Source organism: Heterodontus francisci, unplaced genomic scaffold, assembly GCF_036365525.1.
Source record: "Heterodontus francisci isolate sHetFra1 unplaced genomic scaffold, sHetFra1.hap1 HAP1_SCAFFOLD_386, whole genome shotgun sequence".
In the NCBI taxonomy this organism is placed as follows: Eukaryota; Metazoa; Chordata; class Chondrichthyes; order Heterodontiformes; family Heterodontidae; genus Heterodontus; species Heterodontus francisci.
Window position 1 is genome coordinate 736,875 of NW_027140456.1, and position 22,195 is coordinate 759,069.

General features: G+C 47.9%; 1 protein-coding gene across 1 annotated transcript; it reads right to left on the reverse strand.

The window, feature by feature from the left end:
• Positions 1–10,651: 10,651 nt before the first annotated feature.
• Positions 10,652–17,970, reverse strand: LOC137359865 (probable G-protein coupled receptor 139). The gene is made up of 2 exons (XM_068025547.1): positions 17,781–17,970; positions 10,652–11,553 (listed from the first exon to the last, which is right to left on the reverse strand). The coding sequence occupies exons 1-2, from the start codon at positions 17,968–17,970 to the stop codon at positions 10,652–10,654; spliced, it is 1,092 nt and encodes a 363-aa protein (XP_067881648.1).
• Between the last annotated feature and the right edge of the window lie 4,225 nt (positions 17,971–22,195).

Sequence of the window (22,195 nt, forward strand, 5' to 3'; positions counted from 1 at the left end):
TCTATCCTATATCTATCACCCCTCAACTTAAAGCTATGTCCCCTCGTGTTTGCCATCACCAACCGAGGAAAATGACTCTCACTAGCCACCCTATCTAACCCTCTGATCAACTTATATGTCTCTATTAAGTCACCTCTCCTCCTCCTTCTCTCTAACGAAAACAACCTCAAGTCCCTCAGCCATTCCTCGTAAGACCTTCCCTCCATACCAGGCAGTATCCTAGTAAATCTCATCTGCACCTTTTCCAAAGCTTCTGCATCGTTCCTATAATGCGGTGACCAGAACTGCACGCAATACTCCAGGAGCGGCCGCACCATTGTTTTGTACAGCTGCAGCATGACCTCGTGGCTCCGAAACTCGATCCCCCTACTAATAAAAGCTAACACACCATATGCCTTCTTAACAGCTCTATTAACCTGGGTGGCAACGGGGTCACAAGTTTAAAGAGAGTGGCGGGAGGTTTAATGGGGATTTGAGGAAGAACTTTTTTACCCAGAGGGTGGTGACGGTCTTGAATGCACTGCCTGGTAGGGTGGTAGAGGCAGGTTGCCTCACATCCTTTAAAAAGCACCTGGATGAGCACTTGACACGTCATAACATTCACGGCTATGGGCTAGGTGCTGGCAAATAGGATTAGGTAGACATGCCAGGTGTTTTAAGGCATCGGTGCAGACTCGACGGGCCGAAGGACCACTTCTGCACTGCATTGTTCTGTGATTCTGTGATTTTGAGATTACCACAGGCGGACCTTCAACCGGTGCTTTCTTGATCTATGAGTGGGGCACAGTACCGCTCCAAGGAGAATTAACATTGGCCTTGCACCAATTTGTCCTTTTTTGGAATGTTTGTGGGACTCAGACTCACTCCAGTTGGCATTAATACAGGACTGGATTGAATTGTCCCGTTTCTGTTGTGTGTGTTGGACTCAGAAGTGCTCCTGCTGGTATCAATACAGACCTGGTTTGAATGGCACTTTCAGGGTTTGTGAGTTGGTATGAATACCACTGCAACTGGGATTAACAGAAGTGTGGTTTGAATTGGCCCTTTTCTGTTGCGCGAGTATGAGTCATGCCACTCCAGCTTGGATTAACACAGGCCTGGTTTGAATTGACCGTTTGCTGGTCTGTCAGGAGGACTCAGCACCATTCCAAATGCGATTAATGCAGGCCTATATTCAATTCGCCTTTTCCTGTTGCCTGAGTGGGACTCAGTATTAACACAGGGCTCGTTGGAATTGGCCCTTTCCGGATGCGTGAGTGGGACTCAGCAACATTCAACCTGCGATACGACAGGCCTGGCGGAATTTGCTCTCTTCTGAAGTGTGAGTGGGGGTTATATCCAATCCAACCGGGATTAATACAAACCTGTTTTGTATTCTCAATTTCCTTGTGTGTGATTGGGTATAAATACCACTCCAGCAGGGATTAACGCAGACCTGGTTGTATTTGCTGTATCCTGTTGTGTAATTTGGACTCAGTCCCGCTCTAACTGGGATTAACAGAGGCCTTTTTTGAATTGCTCTATCGTGGTGTATGAATGGGACTCAGTTCCACTCCAACTGGGATTAACACAGGCCTATTTACAACTGGCGCTTTCATAGTGTGTGATCGGGACTCAATTCCACTCCAAGTGGGGTTAGCAATCCTGGTTTGTATTCGCCAGTTCCTGGTGTATGAATGGTACTCAGTAGCAACCTATCTGGGATTTACAGAGGCCTGGTGAGAATTGGCTCTTCCCTGGTGTGTGACTTGTACTCAGTACGACTCCAGCTGGCATTAACAGAGGTCGTGTTTGAATTGGCCATTTCCTTCTGTGTGAGTGGGTCTCAGTACTACTCTAGCTTTGATTAACACAAGCCTGCTTTCAACTGGTGCTTTGCTGCTGTGAGATTGGGACTCAATTTCACTCCAACTGGGATTAACATTCCTGGTTTGAATGTGCCATTTCCTGGTGTGTAAGTGGGACTCAGTTCCACTCAGCAGGGATTAACACAGTGATTGTTTGAACTGGCTCTTTCCTGGTGTGTGAGTGGGACTCATTACCCCTCCAAATGGGAATAACTGATGCCTGGTTTGAATTGGCCGTTTTCTGGGATGTCAGTGCGATTCAGCCAACTCCAACTGGGATTATCACATGCCCGCTTTCAATTCGACCTTTCGACCTTTCATAGTATCTGAGTGGGACTCAGTACCATTTCAGATGGGATTAACACAGGCACTGGTTGAATTTGCTGTAAAATAGCATGTGAGAGGGAGGTAATTCCACTCCAACTGCGATTAACACAATCCTGTTTTGTATTCGCCATTTCCTCGTGTGTGAGTTGGCCACAGTGCAACTCCAGCCGGGATTAACACAGGCATGGTTGTATTTGCTCCATCCTGTTGTGTAACTGGGAGTCAGATCCACTCCGACTGTGATTAGCAGAGGCATGGTTTATATTCGCCATTTCCTGGTGTGTGAGTACGACTCAGTGCCACTCCAGATGGGACGAACATTGGCCGAGTTTGAATTGGTCCTTTCCTGGTATGTGACTGGAACTCAGTGCCAGTCCAGCTGGAAATTACAAAGTCATGTTGCAGCACAGTGGCGCAGTGGTTAGCACCGCACCCTCACAGCTTGAGTGACCCAGGTTCGATTCTGGATACTGCCTGTGTGGAGTTTGCAAGTTCTCCCTGTGTCTGCGTGGGTTTTCGCCGGGTGCTCCGATTTCCTCCCACAGCCAAAGACTTACAGGTTAATAGGTAAATTGGCCATTATAAATTGCCCCTAGTATAGGTAGGTAGTCGGGGAATGTGGGGATGTGGTAGGAATGTATGATTAATATAAACGGATGGTTGATGGTTGGCGCAGACGTGGTGTGACGAAGGGCCTGTTTCAGTGTTGTATCTCTAAATAAATAAATAAAAATTGGCCCTTTCCGGGTGAGTGAGTGGGGCTCAGAACCACTCCTGCCTTGACATACAGATACGTGGTAAGAATTGGCCCCTTTCTGGCATCTGAGTTGGATTCAGTACCATTCCAGCTGTGATTAACAGAAGCCCCTTTTCAATAGGCCATTTACTGGTGCATGAGCAGGACGCAGTACCAATTCAGCTGGGATTAACACTGATCTGCTTTCAAATCGCCATTCCTTGGTGTGTGAGTGGGATTCAGTACCACTTCAACTGGAAATAACCTGGCGTGTGGGTGGAATTCAGTCGCACTCCAACTGTGATTATCTAACGTCTGGATTCATTTGGCTCTTTCCTGGTGTGTGAGTATGACTCAGAGTCATTGCAGCTGGGATTAAGACAGGCCTAGTTTGAACTGACCTTTTCCTATTGTGTGAGTCGGACTCGGTACTACTCCAGCAGGAATAGACTGATGTCTGGATAGAATTGGCCCCTTCCTGGCGTTTCAGTTGGATTCATTACCACTGCAGCTGAGATTAACAGAAGCGGAGTTTGAATTGGACATTTCCTGGTGCGTGAGTGGGACTCAGTGCTATTCTAAATGGAATTAACGCAGGCCTGCTTTGAATTCGCTCCTTACTTGTGCGTGAACGGGACTCAGTATCATTCAAGATGGGATTTACATAGGCCTGGTTGAATTTGCTCGACCCTGGTATGTGAAAGGGAGTTAATTCCACTGCAAATGGGATTAACACAGTGCTGTTTTGTATTCGCCATTTCTTGGTATGTGAGTGTCACTCAAAAAAACGCCAACTATGATTAGTTAATGTCTCGATTCAACTGGTCATGTCCTGATGTGTGCGTGGGAGTCAGAACCATTCCAGCTGGGATTAACTCAGGCCTGTTTGAATTTACTCTATCCTGGTGTGTGATTTGGACGCAGTCCCACTCCAGCTCGAATTAACTCTGGCGTAGTTTGAATTGGCCATTTCCTGTTGCGTAAGTGGAACTCAGTACCAGTCCAGCTGGGAATAATGCAGGCATGTTATGAGTTCGCTCTTTCCTTGTGTGTGATTGAGACTCAGTACACTCCAGCAGGGATTTACAGATGCCTGGTTTGAAGTGGCCCTTTCCTGGTGAGTGAGTCAGACTCAGTACCACTCCAGCTGTGATTTACAGAGGCTTGGTAACAGTTGGCCCCTTCCTGGTGTGTGAGTTGGGTTCAGAACAGCTCCAGACGCTTGGTAATTTCCTGGTGTATGAGTGGGACGCAGTGCCACTCCAGCTGGGATCAACACAGGCCTGTTTTCAAACGGCCATTCCCTGGTCTGTGAGTGGAACTCAATATGACTCCAGGTGGGATTAACCCTGGCCGAGCTTGAATCGACACTTTCCTGGTGTGTGTGGGTCTCATTTCCACTCTAACTGGGAGTAACAGAATCCTGCTTTGTATTCGCCCTTTCCAGTTGCGTAAGTGGGTCTCAGTACCACTCCAACTGTGATTAACAAATGTATTTATTCAATTGGCCGATTTCTGGTCTGTGAGTGGGACTCAGGACCATTCATTCTGGGATTAACACAGGCCTGGGTTGAAACCGCCCTATCCTGGTGGGTGAGTGGGACTCAGTTCCACTCAGCAGGGATTAACACAGCATTGGTTTGAATTCGCCCTTCCCTCCTGTATAAGTGTGACCAAGTTCCATTCCAGCTGGGATTAGCACAGGGCTGGTTTGGATTGGCCATTTCATGATGGATGGGTGGGAGACAGTACGACTCCAGATGGGATTATCCGGGACCTGCTTTGTATTTGCCCTTTCCAGGTATGTTTCTGGGACTCAGTAATGCACCGTTTGGAATTGACACAGGCCTATTTCAGCTGGTCCTTTCCTGGTGTATGAGTGCGACTCAGTACCATCATGTAGAATGGACAGTGGCCTGGTTTCATGTTGCACTTTCTGGTCTTTTTCAGCGACTCAGTACCATGCCAGTTGGGACTACAACAGCCTGGTTCAATTCGCTCTATCGTAGTGTGTCAGTGAGAGTTAGATCTACTCCAACTGGGATTAACACAATTCTGGTTTGTACATTCCATTTCCGGCTGTGTGAATGGGACTCCGTAAAACTCCAGATGGAATTAACACATGTCTGGATGGAGTTGGACCTTTCCTGGTGTGTGAGTCGGTCCAAGTACCATTCCAGCTCGGATTAAACTAGGCCTGACTGAATTTGTCTACCCTGGTGTCCGAGTGGGAGTTATTTCATCTCCAACTGGGATTAACACAATCCTGGTTTGAATCCGCCATTCTTGGTGTGTGCGTGGGTCTCGGTACCACGCTAGCAGGGATCAACACAGGCCTAGTTGTGGTTGCTCTATCCTGTGTGTAATTGGGACTCAGTTCCAGTCCAACTGAATTAACAGAGACCGGGTTTGTATTTGCCATTTTCTGGCGTGTGAGTGGGACTCAGCGCCATTCCAGCTGGGAAGACCCCAGGCCCAGATTAAATTGGCCCTTTCCTGGTGTGTGTGTCGCGCTGAGTCCCAGTCAGGCTTCGAACACAGCCATGGATTGAGTTGGCCCTTTCTTTGTGTGCGAGTGGGACTTAGTACACTCTAAATGGGATTTACAGAGGCCTGGTTTAAAACTGGCCCTTTTTCAGTATTCAATGGTATTCAGTACCACTCCAGCAGGGATTCAGAGAGGCCTGGCCTGAATCGGGCATTTCCTGTTGAGTGAGTGTGACTCAGTAGCAATTCATTTGGGATTAACAAAGCCATGGTTTAAATTGACCACTTCCTTGTGTCTCTGTGCGACTGAGGACCACTCCAGCAGAGTCAAATCCGCGTGATTTGAATTGTCCATTTCCTGCTGAGTGGGTGGCACTAAGTGCCACTCCAACTGAGATTATCACTGGCCTGGTTGAATTAACCCTTTGCTGGTGCGTGGGCGGGATTCAGTACCACTCCAGCTGCGAATAACAGACGCCTGGTTGAATTGATTCTTTCCTGGTGCTGGTGTTAGTGGGACTCAGTACCCAGCTAACTGGGATAAACACAGACCTGGTTTAAATTCACCCTTTCCAGGTGCATGAGTGGAATTCAGCTCTACTCCAGCTGGAATTAACGCAGGCCTGGTTTGAATGGGCCCTTTCCTGGTAAGTGAGTGGAACTCTGTACCATTCCAGCTACGAATAAAAGAGTCCTGGATTGAATGTGCCCATTCCTGGTGAGTGAGTGCGACACAGTTACTACTCCAACACGGATTAACACCGGCCTTGTTTGAATTGTCCTCTCCTGGTATCTAAGTGGGAATCAATACTTCTTCAGCTGATATTAGCACAGGCCTGGTTTGAATTGGTCCTTTCCTGGTGTGGGAATCAGTACAACTGCAGATGGCATTAACACAGGCCAGGTTAAAATTGGCAATTTCCTGGACATTGAGTTGAATTCAGCACCGTTCCACAAGGGATTAGCAGTGGCCTAGTATGAATTAGCCATTTCCTACTTTGTAATTGGGACTCATTGTCACACTACATGGGATTAACACAGGCCTGGTTTGAATTGGTGCTTTCCGGTTTAATGATTTAGTGGGACTCTGTACCACTCCAGGTGGGATTAACAGAGGCCTAGTTTGAATGGACCCTTTCCTGGTGAGTGATTGGGAATTAGTATTCCTCCACCTGGTATTAACAGAGGCATGGTTTGCTGTTTTTTTCCCTTTACTGGTGTGAGTGGATCACAGTTTCACTCCAGCTGGGATTAGCAGATGCCTGGTTTGAGTGTGAGTTTTCCTGCTGTAAGCGAGAGTCAGTTGAACACCAGCTTGGATTACCCCAGGCCTGGTATGAATGGGCAATTTCCTGGTGTGTGTTTTGGACTCAGTAAAACTCCAGATGGGATTAAAGAGGCGTTTGTTGATAGGGCCCTTTCCTGATGTCTGAGTGTGACTCAGTCCCACTTCAGCTGAGATTAATACAGGCCTGGTTTAAATTGGCTACTTCCTTGTGTGTGAGTGGGGCTCAGTACATCCACCAGCTAGGAATAACAAACTCCTGGTTTGAATTTCCAATTTCCTGGTGAGCGAGAGGGAATCAGCACCAATCCAACTGGGATTAACACCGGCTTGGTTGAATTAGTCATTTCCAGGTGTGTGAGGGGGACTCAGGATAACTCGAGCTGGGAATAACAGAGGCCTGGTTGACTTGGCCCTTTCGTGGTGTGTGAGTGGAATTCAGCACCACTCGAGATGGCATTAACAGCGGGCTGGTTTGAGTGGGCCCAGTCCTGGAGACTGAGTGCAACTCAGTACCTCTCCAGATGGGATTAACACCTGCCTAGTTCCAACTGTCCCTTTCCTGGTGTGTGAGTGCGACTGAGTACCACTCCAGATGCGATTAGCGCCCGCCTGGTTTGAATTGCCCCCTCCCTGGTTTGTGAGTGGGACTCATTACAACTCCAGATTTGTTTAACGTTGGTCTGGTTTGCATAAACCTTGCCTGGTGTGTTAGTGGGACTGAATTCCATTACAGGTGGGTTTAACACGGGCCTGGTTTGAATTGGCCCATCTCCTGCTTTCTGAGTGGGACTGAGTACAACTCGAGGTGACACTAACACAGGTCTGGTTTATACTGGTCATTTCCTTGTGCGTGAATCGGACATAGTACCACTCCAGCTGGGATTAACACAGGCGTGATTTGAACTTTTCCATTCCCGGTTTCTACTTGGAACTCAGCCCCATTCCAGATTGGATTAACACAGGCCTGATTTGAATTGGACCTTCCCCTGGTTTGTGTGTCATCTGCTGTGTGAACTTTTTACTTGATATTTGGCATTACCTTTTAAATGATATGCACTCTGCCCCGTTTATGTGATATGCATACGACTATTTGAAGTGACAGGCAGTGTCTCCATCTTATGTGATATGAACTACGACCATTTTAAGTGACCTGTACAGCGGGCGTTCGAAGTGATAGGCACTGTGATCATTTTTGATGACCTACACTGTGGCCATTTAAAATGACATACACTGCCGTCAATTTAAGTGATGTGCACTGCCACAATTTTAAGTAATGTGCACCAGGCCATTTTTAAAGGGTACGCAGGGAGGCCATTTTAAATTACTTGCACTGCAACCCCTTTAAGTGATCTGCTGTGCAACCTGTTTAAGTGAGATGCATTGTGCCCATTTTATGTGATATGCCCTGTGACCATTTTAAGTGATGTGCACTGCAACCATTTTAAGTACCATGTCCTGTCACCTGTTTAAATGACATGCACTGTGACCATTTTAAAAGATATGCAGTGCGGATATTTCACATGATATGCACTGCACCCCTTTCAATGGCATGCTCTGCAACCATTTTAATGATAGCCACGGGGGCCTGTTTGAAATGAGAGCAATCCACTGTGATCATTTTCAGTGTTTTTTGTCCACGCTAGGGAACGTGTGAAATGTAAGGGATCATAAATGAGTCTTCTTTGGCCTCCTTGTCTCGACAGACAATGGGTAAGCACCTGGAGGTGGTCAGTGGTTTGTGAAGCAGCGCCTGGAGTGGCTATAAAGGCCAATTCTAGAGTGACAAACTCTTCCACAGGTGCGACAGATAAAATTGGTTGTCGGGGCTATTACACAGTTGGCTCTCCCCTTGCGCTTCTGTCTTTTTTCCTGCCAACTGCCAGGTCTCTTCGACTCGCCACACTTTGGCCCCACCTTTGTGGTTGTCCACCAGTTCTGGCAATCACTGGCAACTGACTCCCACGATTTGTGATCAATGTCACAGGACTTCATGTCGCGTTTGCAGACGTCTTCAAAGAGGAGGCATGGACGGCCGATGGGTCAGATACAGTGACGAGCTCACTGTACAATTTATCCTTGGGGATGCTGCCATCTTCCATGTGGCTCAGATGGCCAAGCCATCGTACAAAGGCTCATAAAGGATAATACATCATACACGATCATAAAGGATTAGAAAGATATATAAAGCACTGTGAAGAATTGTAAGCAGTTTATAAAGGGCTGCAAATGTTTATAAATGAATATCAACGGTTATAATGAATTATAAAGGATTATTTGTATTAAAAAGAAATTATGAGGATTAGGTGGTACAGTGGCACAGAGGTTAGCACCACAACCCCATAACTCCAGCGACCTGGGTTCAATTCTGGATACTTCCTGTGCGGAGTTTGCAAGTTCTGCCTCTGACCACGTGCAATTCCACCATGTGGCTGCGGTTTCCTTCCACAGTCAAAGACTTGCCGGTTGAGAGGCAACTTGGCCATTCTAAATTGCCGCTAGTATAGGTAGGTGATATGAGAATGCAGGGATATAGTATGGAATATGGATTAATGTAGGATTAGTATTAATGGGTGGCTGTTGGTCGGCACAGACTCGGTGGACTGAAGGGCCTGTCTCGGTGGACTGAAGGGCCTGTCTCAGTGCTGTATTTCTATATAAAAAAATTATTATGAAGAATTCTGGCTGCAGCATCCTGTCACCATGGGAACACGCTCCGCCACCTCTTTCCATCACCATAGGAAAAGACACCGCCCCCGCCACCCCCCAACCCCACCCCCGCACTCTCAATCGCTATGGGAGCGGGCACCAACCCCTGTCCGGCCCATCGTGGAAAAATGCCCCGCCCCAACTTCCAGTCACCATGGATCTCTGTCCCTGCCCACACTCCCCTTCATCATGGGAAAAGGGCCCTGACCCCACTTCCCCTCACCCTGCGAAACAAGCCCCGCCCTCACTGCACGTCACCATGGGAGCCAGGCCCCGGCCCCACTCCCCGTCACCATGGCAACAGAACCCGCCCCCACTCCCCGTCATCATGGGGAACACGCCCCGTCCCGATCTCCACCGCCCGGGAAGAAAGGACCCGACCCTTCTCTGTCTCCATAGTGACAGGCGCCAGCCCCACTCTGTCTTCATAGATGCAGGCATCATGCCCGCTCTGCCTCTCTAGTAACAGGCCTCATACCCACTCTGCCTCCATAGTGACAGGCACTGCACCTGCTCTGTCACCAAAACGACTGGCCCTGCTCACTCTGCTTCAATAGTGACAGGCCCCGCCCCCGTCCTGCCTCCGTATTTACAGTTCCCGCCCCAGCTCTGTCTCATTAGTCATCGGCCCTGCTCTTGCTGTGCCTCGATAGTGACAGGCCACGTCGCGCTCTGTCTCCATAGTGACATGCCCCGCTCCCGCTCTGTATCCTTATTGAAATGCCATGCCTACTCCCACCTACTCTGTCGTGGTAATGGGAGGCCCCGCCACTGTTCTGTCTCCATAGTGACAGGCACCGCCCCCCGCTCAGTCACCACCATAATGACAGGCCGCGCTCATGCTCTGTCTCCATACTGACAGGTCCCGGTCACAACCCGTCTCCATAGCGACAGGCCCGCTCACGCTCTGCCTCCATCGTGACATGCCAGGCCCCCGCTCTCTCATCATGCCAATAAGCCCTGCTCCAGCTCTGTTTCCATAGTGACAGGACACATCCCTGCTCTGACTCCATTGTGACAGTCCGTGCACCCACTCTGTCTCAATAGTGACAGGTCCCGCCCCTCTCTGTCTCCAAATGATAGGCCCCTCCACCACTCTGTCTCCATAGTAACCATTCCCGCCGATTCTCTGTATCCATACCGACAGGCCCCGCCCCTGTTATGTCTCCACTGTGATAGGTTGCGCCCACAGCTCTGACTCTATAGCGAGAGGCCCAACCTCCTGTCTGTTGAAAATTGCCGGTGATTCAGTTCCTCTCATTACTGAATGAATTTAATAATTGGGGTAAATGAATATTTCAGCACATTCCTCAACTGCCTTCTGAACTGAGTCTGGGTCACGGCATAAATCGCAGTGTTTGTGCAGCAACTCAGCAGCTGCAACATTAAGCCCAATTCCTGTACAAAATCAGGTAGGAATACTGTCACAGGGTGCAATGTCCGCATTCGGTTCCATATTGAATAGACCATGAACACTGCCCATAACAGAATGAAATTCCCCGAAACAACTAACAGTAAAATTATGGATTTCCTTCGACTCTCCATCACTGGATCTCTGCGACTCTCCCCACTGCTGTTTGCACGGAGTCTCCTGCGTCCTCTGCTGCTCACTAAGATGTGTCTGACGGTGAGAGCGTTGAGCAGTAGAATCAACGCAAATGGGAGCCCCGGCGTTAGATTGTTGTGGAGGAACTCGATTGTTCCCCAGACACGTGAGTAATAAACATCCGCTGTTACAAAACAAAACCAGGGTCTGTTCATCAGCCAATATCGACCTGTGAACATAAAATACCAGAATATGTTCTTTAAACAGCTCAGTACACTCACTGTTCCCACAACCACAGCCGCCGTTTTCTCACTGCAATATTTGCTTTTCAGCTTCTGGCAACAAATGGCCACAAATCGATCAAAGGTGAAAGAGACGGTGAACCAGACAGAACAGTCTGTGGCGGCGTAAAGCAGCACAGCGTGGATATTGCACATGGGGATGGAATATCGCAGGAACTGAAACTGTTCCCAATAAACAATGGGAATGTGTCTCAATATCAAGTCGAGGATAATGACCAGTAGATCCGCCGCTGACATGGCCACCAGGTAGCAAGTGACACATTTGGAGAGACCGCACTTTCCCCGAGACAGGATCCCAATCGTCAGCAGGTTAACTGTGAGGAAGGCAAATAAACAGGGAAATTACACATCAGGCTGTAATTAGTTTGATTGAGGACTTTTTGGGATTTATAAATGTGTCCCTGTATCCAGTGGTTTTTTGAGATGATTGGACATGAAAGAACAAATGGGAATGTCTGTGATACGGTGGAAGGCAGGAGGGACTATGATAGTGAAATGCTTAATCTCAAGCAGTTCCGATGAAGGGTCACTGACCTGAAACGTTAACTCTGCTTCTCTTTCCACAGATGCTGCCAGACCTGCTGAGTGGTTCCAGCATTTCTTGTTTTTATTTATTATTGCTTAATCTCAATGTTGGTCATAATCCTCCCCCTCCCTCCTTTCCCTGTCCGGTTATAAAACTGTTTCACCTCTAATCTCACTCAGTTCTGATAAAAGGTCACCAATCTCTCTCCACACATGCTACCAGACCTTCTGAATACTTCCAGCATTTTCTCTACCTTTTCTTTCAGAATACCAGCATCTGCAGAACTTTGCTCTTGTATACAAAGTTAAATGTTGGACTGACTGAGAGATTCGGTCTCAATGCCTGTGGTGTGTGTGTGTGTGCATGTGTGCATGCGTCTGTTTGTCTGTTTCAGTGTCACCTCAGTGCCAGTGGCGTGATCTGCTTGTGTCTATGTATGTATGTGCATGCGTCTGTGGTTGTAGTTGCGCGTGTGCATGTGGGTGTGAGTGTGTTTGTGTGGGTGGTTGGTTGTGTGGGTGTAGTTATGTGGTTGGTTGTTTGTGTGTGTGGGTGGTTGTTTGTGTGTGGGTGGTTGTGCGTGTGTGAGTGGGTGGTTGCGTGTTTCTCAGGGCGAATGCTGTGCCTGTGTGTGTGTCTGTCTGTGTGGGTGTGCTTGCGTGTGTTTGTTTTGCTGTGTTTGTGTGTGGGTGGGTGTGGCTCAGTCTAGGTATATGTGTTGTGCGTCTCAGGGCCTGGGATCTGCAGTGTGTCTCGGTCTTTGTGTGTCTGTGCCGTTGTTTATCATGGCTTGGCTTGTGCTATGTGCCTATTTGTGTCTCAGTGCCTGCGTGTGTATATGTGTGTTTGTGTGTGTGCACACTTGTTTGTTTGTATCAGTGCCCTTGCTGATCTATGTGTGTGCGTTTGGCTATGTGTGTGTATGTGTGGCTCAGGGGCTCGGCTGTGCTGTGTATCTGTGTGTGTGGCTGTGCACGCGTCTGGGTGTCTCTGTGTCTGTGTGCATTATTGTCTGTGCAATTGTCTCAGTGTTTGTGTTTGTATGAGAGTGTGTGTGTGTGTATGTGTGTTTGTATGTGTCTTTGTGTGTTGGTGTGCGTGGATGCGTGCTTGTTGCAGGGCGTGGGTCGTGCTGTGCTTGTATGTGTCTTTGTGTGTGCGTGTCTGTATGTCTGTACGTAGGTGTTTATGTGTGTGGCTGTCTCAGGGCCTTTGTGGTGCTGCTTTTCTGCGTGCTTGTGCGTGTTTCTCTTTCTGTGTGTGTCTGTATGTCATGGCCAGGCTTGTGCTTTGTGTCAATTTGTATCTCTGTGCCAGTACTTGTGTGTGTGAGGTGTGTGTGTGTGTGTGTGTGTGTGTGTGTGTGTGTGTGTGTGTGTGTGTGTGTGTGTGTGAGAGAGAGAGAGACAGAGAGTGCGTGTGTGAGGCCCTGGGTTGTGCTATGCCCGTGTTTCAGTGCTTCTGTTGCCTTGTGCATGCGTGTGTATGTCTCAGGGCCTGGGCTATGCTGTGTGTGTGTGTGTGTCTGCGTGTTTGTTTCGATTTGTTTGTATCTGTGTTTGCGTGTGTGTTGGTGTGTGCCTGTGTGCGTGCATCTCTCACGCAGCGCCTGGGTTCTGCTGTGCAGTGTGTTTCTGTTTCAGGACCTCAAATGTATTTTGTGTCCATGTGTGTGTTTTTATGCGTGTGTGCGCGCGCATGGCATGCCTGTCTTGTGCTCTGTGCCTATTTGTATCTTTGTGCCTATGTGTGCATGAGTGTGTATCTGTGCGTGTGTACATGTATGTGTGTGTGTGCGTGTGTGTGTGTGCGTGTGTGTGTGTGTTCGTGTTCCTCAGTACCTGACTTGTAATCTATGTGTGGGTGTATGCTTCTGTGTCCGGCTCAATGCCCGTGATGTGATCGCGTTTATGCATTTTTGTGTGCGCGCACACTTGTGTGTGTATGTGTTTATGTGTGCGTGTGTGTGTGTGGTACTGCCATGTCTGGAGCCCTTGGTTATCTAAAAGATTACAGGCTAAGTTAAAGCAGAAAAAGAAAGTTGAGGACTATCACAAAAATCTTCATACTCTAGGAAGCCTAGAGGAATTTAGGAAGTCCAGGGGTGAAGTAAAAAAATAATATTGAAAAGCAAAGAGATGACATGAAAAAATTATTAACAGGTAAAATCGATGAAATCCCAAAGATGTCTTATCAGTACATTAAGAGCAAGAGGATAGCTAAGGAAAGGGCAGGACCAATCAGAGATGTACAAGGGAAATTCTGTGTGAATGCCGAATATGGGGGCAGGGTTCTTAATGAGTTATATGTCTCTGTCCTCAGAAATGAAAGGGATGATGCAGGCATTGTAGTTAAAGAAGGAGTTTTTTGAAATATTAAATATGATAAGCAGAATGAGAGAGGAAGTACTGGAGGGTCTGGCATCCTTGAAAGTGGATAAATCACCAGGGCCGGATGTAGTGCATCCCAGGCTGTTAAAAGATGCCGGAGTGGAAATAATGAATGCACGGAGGATCATCTTAATATCCCCATCACATACAGGAGATGTACCAGAGGATTGGAGCTTTGCAAATGTTGTACCATTGTGGGATGGATAGGCCAAATAATTATAAGCTGGTCAGCCTGAACTCGGTGGGTAAGTTGTTAAATTCCATTCTGAGGGACAGTATGAACTGCCACTTAGAAGGGCACCGATTACTCAGAGATGGTCAGCATGAATCTGCCAAGAGAAGGTCGTGTCTCACTATCTTAATTGATATATTTGAGGAAGTAACAAGAGGATTGATGAGGGTAGTGCAGTGGATGTGGTCTACATGTAGTTTAGTAAGGCATTTGACATGGTACCACATGGCAGACTGGTCAGTAAAATGAAAGCCCATGGGATACAGGGGAATGTGGCAGGCTGGATCCAGTAAGGCTCAGGGACAGAAAACAAAGGGTAACAGTGAACTATTTTTTGTGAATGGAATGCTGTTTCCAGTGGCGTCCCACAGGGCTTACTGTTGGGTCCCTTGATGTTTCTGAGATATATTAATAATTTGGACGTGCATGTGGGAGGCAGGTTTGGAAAATCTATTGATGACACATAAGTTGGCCAGTTAGCTGATAGTGAAGAGGATACCTGTAGACTCCACAAAGATATCGATGGTTTGGTTGCGTGGGTGGAAAAGTGGAAAATAGAATTCAATCCAGGTAAGTGTAAGGTAATGAATTTGGGGAGGGGAAATAAATCAAGCGAGTACACAATGAACGGGAGGATATTGAGAGATGTAGAAGAAGTGAGAGATCTTGGAGTGCATGTCCTCAGATCCCTAAAGGTGGCAGGGCAGGTAGATAGAGTGGTGCACAATGCATATCGAATGCTTCCCTTTATTGGCCGATATATAGAATACAAAAGCAGGGATGTAATGCTGGAACTGTATATCACACTGGTTAGGCCACAGTTGGAGTATTGCGTACAGTTCTGGTCACCAGATTACAGAAAGGACATGATTGCTCTGGAGGAAGTAGAGGTGAGATTTACAAGAATGCTGCCAGGGCTCGAAAGTTGCAGCTATGAGGAAAGATTGGATCGGCTAGTAATGCACACCTTAGAACAGAGGAGGCAGAGGGGGTGGACGAATAGAGGTGTACAAAATTATGAGTGGTCTAGATAGAGTAGACAGGAATGACCTGTTTCCCCCAGCGGAGAAGTAAATTACCAGGGGCACAGATATATGGTGATTGGTGGAAGGATTAGAGGGGACATGAGGAAAATCATTTTCACCCGGATCATGACCAGACGTTTCCAGACAACACAATCATACTCCTGTTGCGATTTGCAGGTCACCGAAGGGCTGAGAGATGTATTCAGAAAGGAAGGTGCCTGAGTGCGACATTGGTTAACGTGGAGAAACTGTGGCACACTAGCTTCAACACATAACTTGACAGGCTGTTCTAGAGAGATTTTGGGGATATGGGATATCAAGGGATATGGGGAGTGGGCAGGAAAGTGGAATTGTAGCCTAAGATCAGCCATGATGGTGTTTAATGACGGACCAGGCTTGATGGGCCATATGGTCTACTCCTGTTCTTATGTCTTGTGTTCTTGTGGCAAGGAAACCAAGACAATTGGGCGGTTTTGTTTTGCTGCAGCATTCATTGCCAGAACAGTCATTGAGATATTTCAGATGGCACATCTTCCTCCATCTATTCTGTGTTGAGGACTTGCTTGCCAGAGCTGTGTCTGCTGAGTATTTCCAGGATTCCTAACAGGCTTTCACAATAACGGAAGCTGCCCAGGACATAAAGAGTCCCGCTGTACTTCACCCTGTTTTGATCGACTTATTCTTACTCATTATCCAGGTTCCCCGACGAGGGCGTGGGGCTGGAATTTGGAACACAGATAAATGATGTAAAGTTAAAGAGGACAAGCCTGCAAGGTTGGAAGATAGCACAGAACTAGACATGTAAACAGTGAGGACCAGAGCAGCAAGCTTCAGGGAGATAGAGAGAGACGGATGAAATGAGCAGGCACATGGCAGATGAAGTTTAATATGGAGGAGTTTGAAGGATACATTTTGGAAGAATAATGAATATAAACTAAATGGTCCAATTTTAAAGGAGGAGCAGGAGCAGAGCAGTTGTTTGATCATAGGTCTTTGACACGTTAGTACGCCAGTTAAAAAGGCAGATTGGATATTTGACTTTATAAATAGGCGCATAGAGTACAAAAGCCAGCATGTCATGTGAAAACTTCACTGGTTCAGCCTCAGCTGGATTATTTTCATCAGTTCTGGTTCTACACTTTAGGAACTATGTTACATTCATGAAGTTGGTGCAGAGGAGATTTACTAGAATGCTACCAGGAATGAGGGAATTCAGGTCTCTAGGGTGACTGGAAACTGGGAGTGTTCTCCTCAGAAAAGATACAGTAAAAGGGCGAATTTTTGTCAGATTTTGACAGATTGAATAAGGAGATTCTTAAGAAAGGTCAGTAATCAGAGGAGCAAGTTTTAAGGTAAATGGCAAAAGAACCAAGGGGAGAAAGGGATCGCGCTCTAGAATCAGTAATTCATGGCCTGAAAGGCTCGTGGAAGCAGATTTAATAATAACTTTGAATATGGAGTTGGAGAAATGTAGGTGACCAGTGGAGTGGGCGGGGTTTGGGGCAGTGAGACTTACAGACTGATAGGAAAAGAACAGAAAAGACGGTATAATTGGGGTTAACTATCAAACAGGTATGACAGACACGATAGATCGAATGGCCTCATCTTGTACTGTCTGATCCTCTGATACTGTAATAACAGAAAATATGAACACCGATTCCCATCTACAGAATTGACATTCAGTAGTTTCTGAGCCAGATATTAATTGTTACTTTTTCTCTGGTAAAGGTAACAGCAGAACAGCAAACACAATTGACTGGTGAGGCAAGTTGTGATAACAATATCTTTGCAGAGAATGAGATCCCATTCTGATCACAGGCCTCACCTGGTTTCAATCTGTCAATTACAAACTCATTGATTTTATCCCTATTTTATTTCATACCTATTTGTTCTCAAGTTAATGGTGACACTTACAAGGCCGGCACTACTTCCCCATCCCTGATTACCATGCGGAAAGGGTGTGTCTTCATCCTGAACTACTGCAGTCTGTGTGGTGAAGATGTTCCCTCAATACGGTTACAGAAATAATTTCAGACGTTTAACCCAGTGATGATGAAGGAAGGGTGATATGTGTCCAAGTCTAGATGGTGTATGGATTGGAGAGGTGGAGGCGGGGGGGGGGGGGGGGGGTGTGGGTGATGAGGAGGTGATAAACCAACAAGAACCGCAAGAACTTTTTAATATAGTAAGTACTCTTCTTAGTAGAAAATCAACGTCCCTAATGCAATTAAACTCAATTCATTTGAGTAAATTAAGGGCAACTCATGGCAGGGCAGATTGGCAGCGTGGAGTGATCATCCTGTACAACGTGGGAAGTCAGGGGCACGTCCAGTGTTTAGGTAAAGGAAATGTCTCCAGCTGCAGCTACTTGAAATCCGGTTTATTTCAGGTCTGGAGCGATGGCTGGGGACACTGTGGAGCATCCGCGAGACTGAGATCATCGTGGTTAGCTCGGACAGGGAGGTGGTCACAACGCAGTTAAAGACTGCTCGATAGAAATGGTAACCACTAGACAGTAAAATAACTAGGCAGGTAGTTCTGGAGTCCGCTAGGTCCATATGCCTATCTAACAGAGTTTCCACTTTGGATATTGTTGGGGGAGATAGCTTCTCAGGGGAATGAAGCAGGAGCCAAGCATCACGGGTGGCTCTGCTGCACAGAATGGAAGGGAGAAGTGTGGGAGAACTTTTGTGATAGGGGAATCTAATGTAAAGGGTACAGATAGGCGTTTAAGTTGCCGAAAACTTGACTCGAGGATGGTATCTTGCCTTCCTGGTGCTCAGGTCAAGGATGTCATGAAGCGGCTGCAGGACATTCAGAAGGGGGAGGGTGAACAGACAGAGGTCGTGGTTCACTTTTGTACCAACGACATAAGCAGAAAGATCAATGAGGTTCTGCAACAAGAATTTAGGGAGCTAAACCACCGTTTAAAAAGCAGAGCCTCAAAGGTTGTAATCTCTGGATTACTCCTGGTGCCACGTGCTATAGAGTAAAGGGATAAGAGAATAACGCAGAAGAAGATGTGGGTGAAGTCATGGTGCAGGAGCGAGAGCTTTAGCTTCCTAGACCACTGGGTCCGTTTGTGGTGGAGGTGGGACCTGTACAAGTTGCACAGGTTGCACCTGAACCGGAATGGGATCAACATCCTTGTTGGGAGGTTTGCTAGTGATGTTGGTGGGGGACGGCGCTGGGTGTGGGGATTAGGTGGGGTCAGGCGGTGGTGTAAGGTTAAATTAATATTCGAGGGGGATAGGATACAAAGTGAAGATACAGTAGGGGGTGATATACAGCCAAATATAGAGGATAAGTTACGTCAGTCTGGAAGGTAGAGTGAATAATGTATGGCCCGAATGCAACTATTTTAACACAAAGAGTCTTATAAGTAAGGCAGATGAATTGAGGGCGTTGATTAACAAATGTGAATATGATATTATTGCTATCACAAAGACATGGTTGACCGAAGGGCAGGACTTGCTGCTCAATATTCCAGGATATAGACCCTTCAGGTGTGACGGTGGAGGATGGATGAGTGGGGGTGGTGGTGTAAGAGGGGGTGGCATTGCAGTATTGATCAAGGAGTCAATTACTGCAGTAAGGAGGATTGATATCTCAGAAGGTTCCTCAAACGAGACATATGGCTGGAAGGTAAAAACAAAAAGGAGACAATCACTTTGCTGGGAGTTCAAGATGGCTCCTGGGCTATAAGCTCCCTAGGAAGCTCCCTTGCTGTTCAATTCTATCTCCAGGGAGCTCCCATGCTGTTCAACTCTATCCATGGACATCTGCTCCCATTCTTAGTGTTTTTTTCCCCTAATCTACCCTCTTCTACTGTTTAAACTCCCCTGGCTCTTTAATCAGTTCATTTTAGCGCTAACTACAAGCTAACAGCTAGTTTATGTTACCTGGGCACACTGCCCTCCCCCACTCATACTTGCTCTTTGTTTTCCTCATGGAGCACTCAATGAAATAGAACGTAATCCGGACGAAAATGCAAATTATAGCAGGTGATACTTTGATCTCCGATCCTGCTGCCTACACCGTCCAGAGTGTCCGTGGCCACGGCGTGCGGTAAGACCATTGTGGAGACGAAGGACCAGCGGGATCGTAGGGAAATAAGTCTATCACAGAGGGGAAGCCTTGCGAAAAGGTGCCCCGAACACGCAAACAGGCACGAACGGTACCTCGGCCGCAATTTCCGAGCGCCCGCAGGCGATGGCTCAGACAGCATCTGCAACGCAATGTCGGCGAATTCCTGCTGGTACTGGCGCCCGAGGCTGTCGCTCAGCTCCGGGAGGATGCGGATGAGCTTTCCCGGCGTCGATGGTGGGAACTGATGAAATGGTTTATTACCTGCATCCCCTTTTCCCATTCCCCCCTTCCCCGACCCCCTTCCACCCCCCTTCCCCTTCCCCTTCCCAGCTCCACTCTCTCAGCTCAGCCGCCAGCAACCCCCACCCCCACCCCCTCCCCTTCGCAAACACCTTCCCAGCTACCCCATCGCACCATCTTCCCCCTGCACCCCGTTCCCCTGCAGCCCCCTAACCCCTTACAGCCCTCTTACCAGCTCCCCCTCGCACCCCCTTCCCTCCATCCCTCCCCTCGTACCCCCTCCTCCCACCCGCAACCTCCTACCCCTGTGTAGGGGCCCTAACAATCCCACTGCCTTGTGGGCGTCTCGGGAGAGACCAAGGCTAAGGGAGTAAACCCGAACAGAAAATCCGGAGCGGAACCCCGTAGGCGGTCACCTTTGGCATGTTTCCAGCAGCTCCTGCAGCCATACCGGTGCCAAACGTGGTGCTCTGCACTCCTTTTGACCCCACCAAAAAGGCCGAGTAACTCTCAACCTCCATACATTCGCCCAGGCATGCGCCATGGAGAGGTCACTCCATAGTCGCCTCACAGCGACTGAAACAACATGGAAGGCAGCAGTTCCGGGTTATAAGTCCAGCACGATTGGCGTAGAGTTTGGGCGTCACGGATTGCCTTTGTCGGTGGGAGAGGTCATCGCACCTCACTGGACAGCTTACGCCCACCTCAAACCGGGCATCCCCCGGTCAATAAGGTTCTCTCCCGCCACAGTCCACCTGCTTCAATGGGTGCTTGGAGCTCAGTGTCATTGCCTGAAAAGTGGACTGCCACACCGCATCAAAAAGCATGAAAAAAAGAAAAGAAGGTACCAGCCCTTCGCTTTGCAAGCTGTAACGTCAGAACTATGTGTCCTGGCCTGTCGGAAGACATTACACAAATCAACGATTCTCGGAAGACCGCCATCATTGACAACGAACTCAGTAGACTCAATGTAGACATTGCAGCACTACAGGAGACACGCTTCCCTGCGAGTGGATCTCCAACAGAGCAAAACTACACATTCTTCTGGCAGGGGAGGGATCTTGAAGAACCAAGACAGCATGGAGTGGGCTTTGCCATCAGAAACGCCTTGCTCAGCATAATAGAGCCTCCCTCAAATGGCTCGGAATGCATACTGTCCATCCGACTGCTCACCACCTCTGGTACAGTACACCTGCTCAGCTCCAACACTCTGCTCCCCACCTGAAGCGAAAGACGAGTTCTACGAGGAACTCCATAATATCATTAGTAGCATCCCCAACACCAAACACTTGTTCCTGCTGAGGGACTTTAATGCCAGGGTTGGGGCCGACCATGACACATGGCCCTCCTGCCTTGGGCGCCATAGCGTTGGAAGGATGAATGAGAATGGACAGCGACTGCTTGAATTGTGTACCTATCATAACCTCTGCATCACCAACTCGTTCTTTCACACTGAACCCTGTCACCAGGTTTCTTGGAGGCAGCCAAGATCGCGTCCTTGGCACCAGCTCGACCTCATCATCAGAAGGCAAGCCTCCTTAAACAGTGTTCAAATCACACGCAGCTTCCACAGTGTGGACTGCGACACCGACCACTCCCTGGTGTGCATCAAGGTTAGACTCAGACCAAAGAAGTTGCATCACTCCAAGCAGAAGGGCCACCCGCGCCTCAACAGGAGCAGAATTTTATCATCCACAGCTGTTACAAAAATTTCTAACTTCACTTGTAACAGCCCTTCAAAACACTCCCACAGGGGATGCTGAGACCAAGTGGGCCCACATCAGAGACGCCATCTATGAGTCAGCTTTGACCACCTGCAGCAAACGTGCGAAGAGGAAAGCAGACTGGTTTAAATATCATATTGAAGAGCTGGAACCTATCCTAGCCGCTAAGCGCATTGCACTGTTGCTATTACTGAGACTTGGTTGAGGGAAGGGCATGATTGGCAACTAAATATCCCAGGATATCGATGCTTCAGGCGGGATAGAGAGGGAGGTAAAAGGGGTGGAGGAGTTGCATTACTGGTCAAAGAGGATATCACAGCTGTGCTGAAGGAGGGCACTATGGAGGACTCGAGCAGTGAGGCAATATGGACAGAACTCAGAAATAGGAAGGGTGCGGTAACAATGTTGGGGCTGTACTACAGGCCTCCCAACAGCAAGCGTGAGATAGAGGTACAAATATGTAAACAGATTATGGAAAGATGTAGGAGCAACAGGGTGGTGGTGATAGGAGATTTTAATTTTCCCAACATTGACTGGGATTCGCTTAGTGTTAGAGGTCCAGATGGAGCAGAATTTGTAAGGAGCATCCAGGAGGGTTTTCTAGAGCAGTATGTAAATAGTCCAACTCGGGAAGGGGCCATACTGGACCTGGTGTTGGGGAACGAGCCCGGCCAGGTTGTTGAAGTTTCAGTAGGGGACTACTTTGGGAATAGTGATCACAATTCCGTAA

Coding starts and splice junctions, on each gene's coding strand:
- LOC137359865 (XM_068025547.1), bottom strand. CDS start 17,970: ATGGACCTAGCGGACTCCAGAACTACCTGCCTAGTTATTTTACTGTCT. Junction 11,554..17,780: donor TGAAATAAACCGGATTTCAA/GTAGCTGCAGCT, acceptor CCTTCCTCACAG/TTAACCTGCTGACGATTGGG.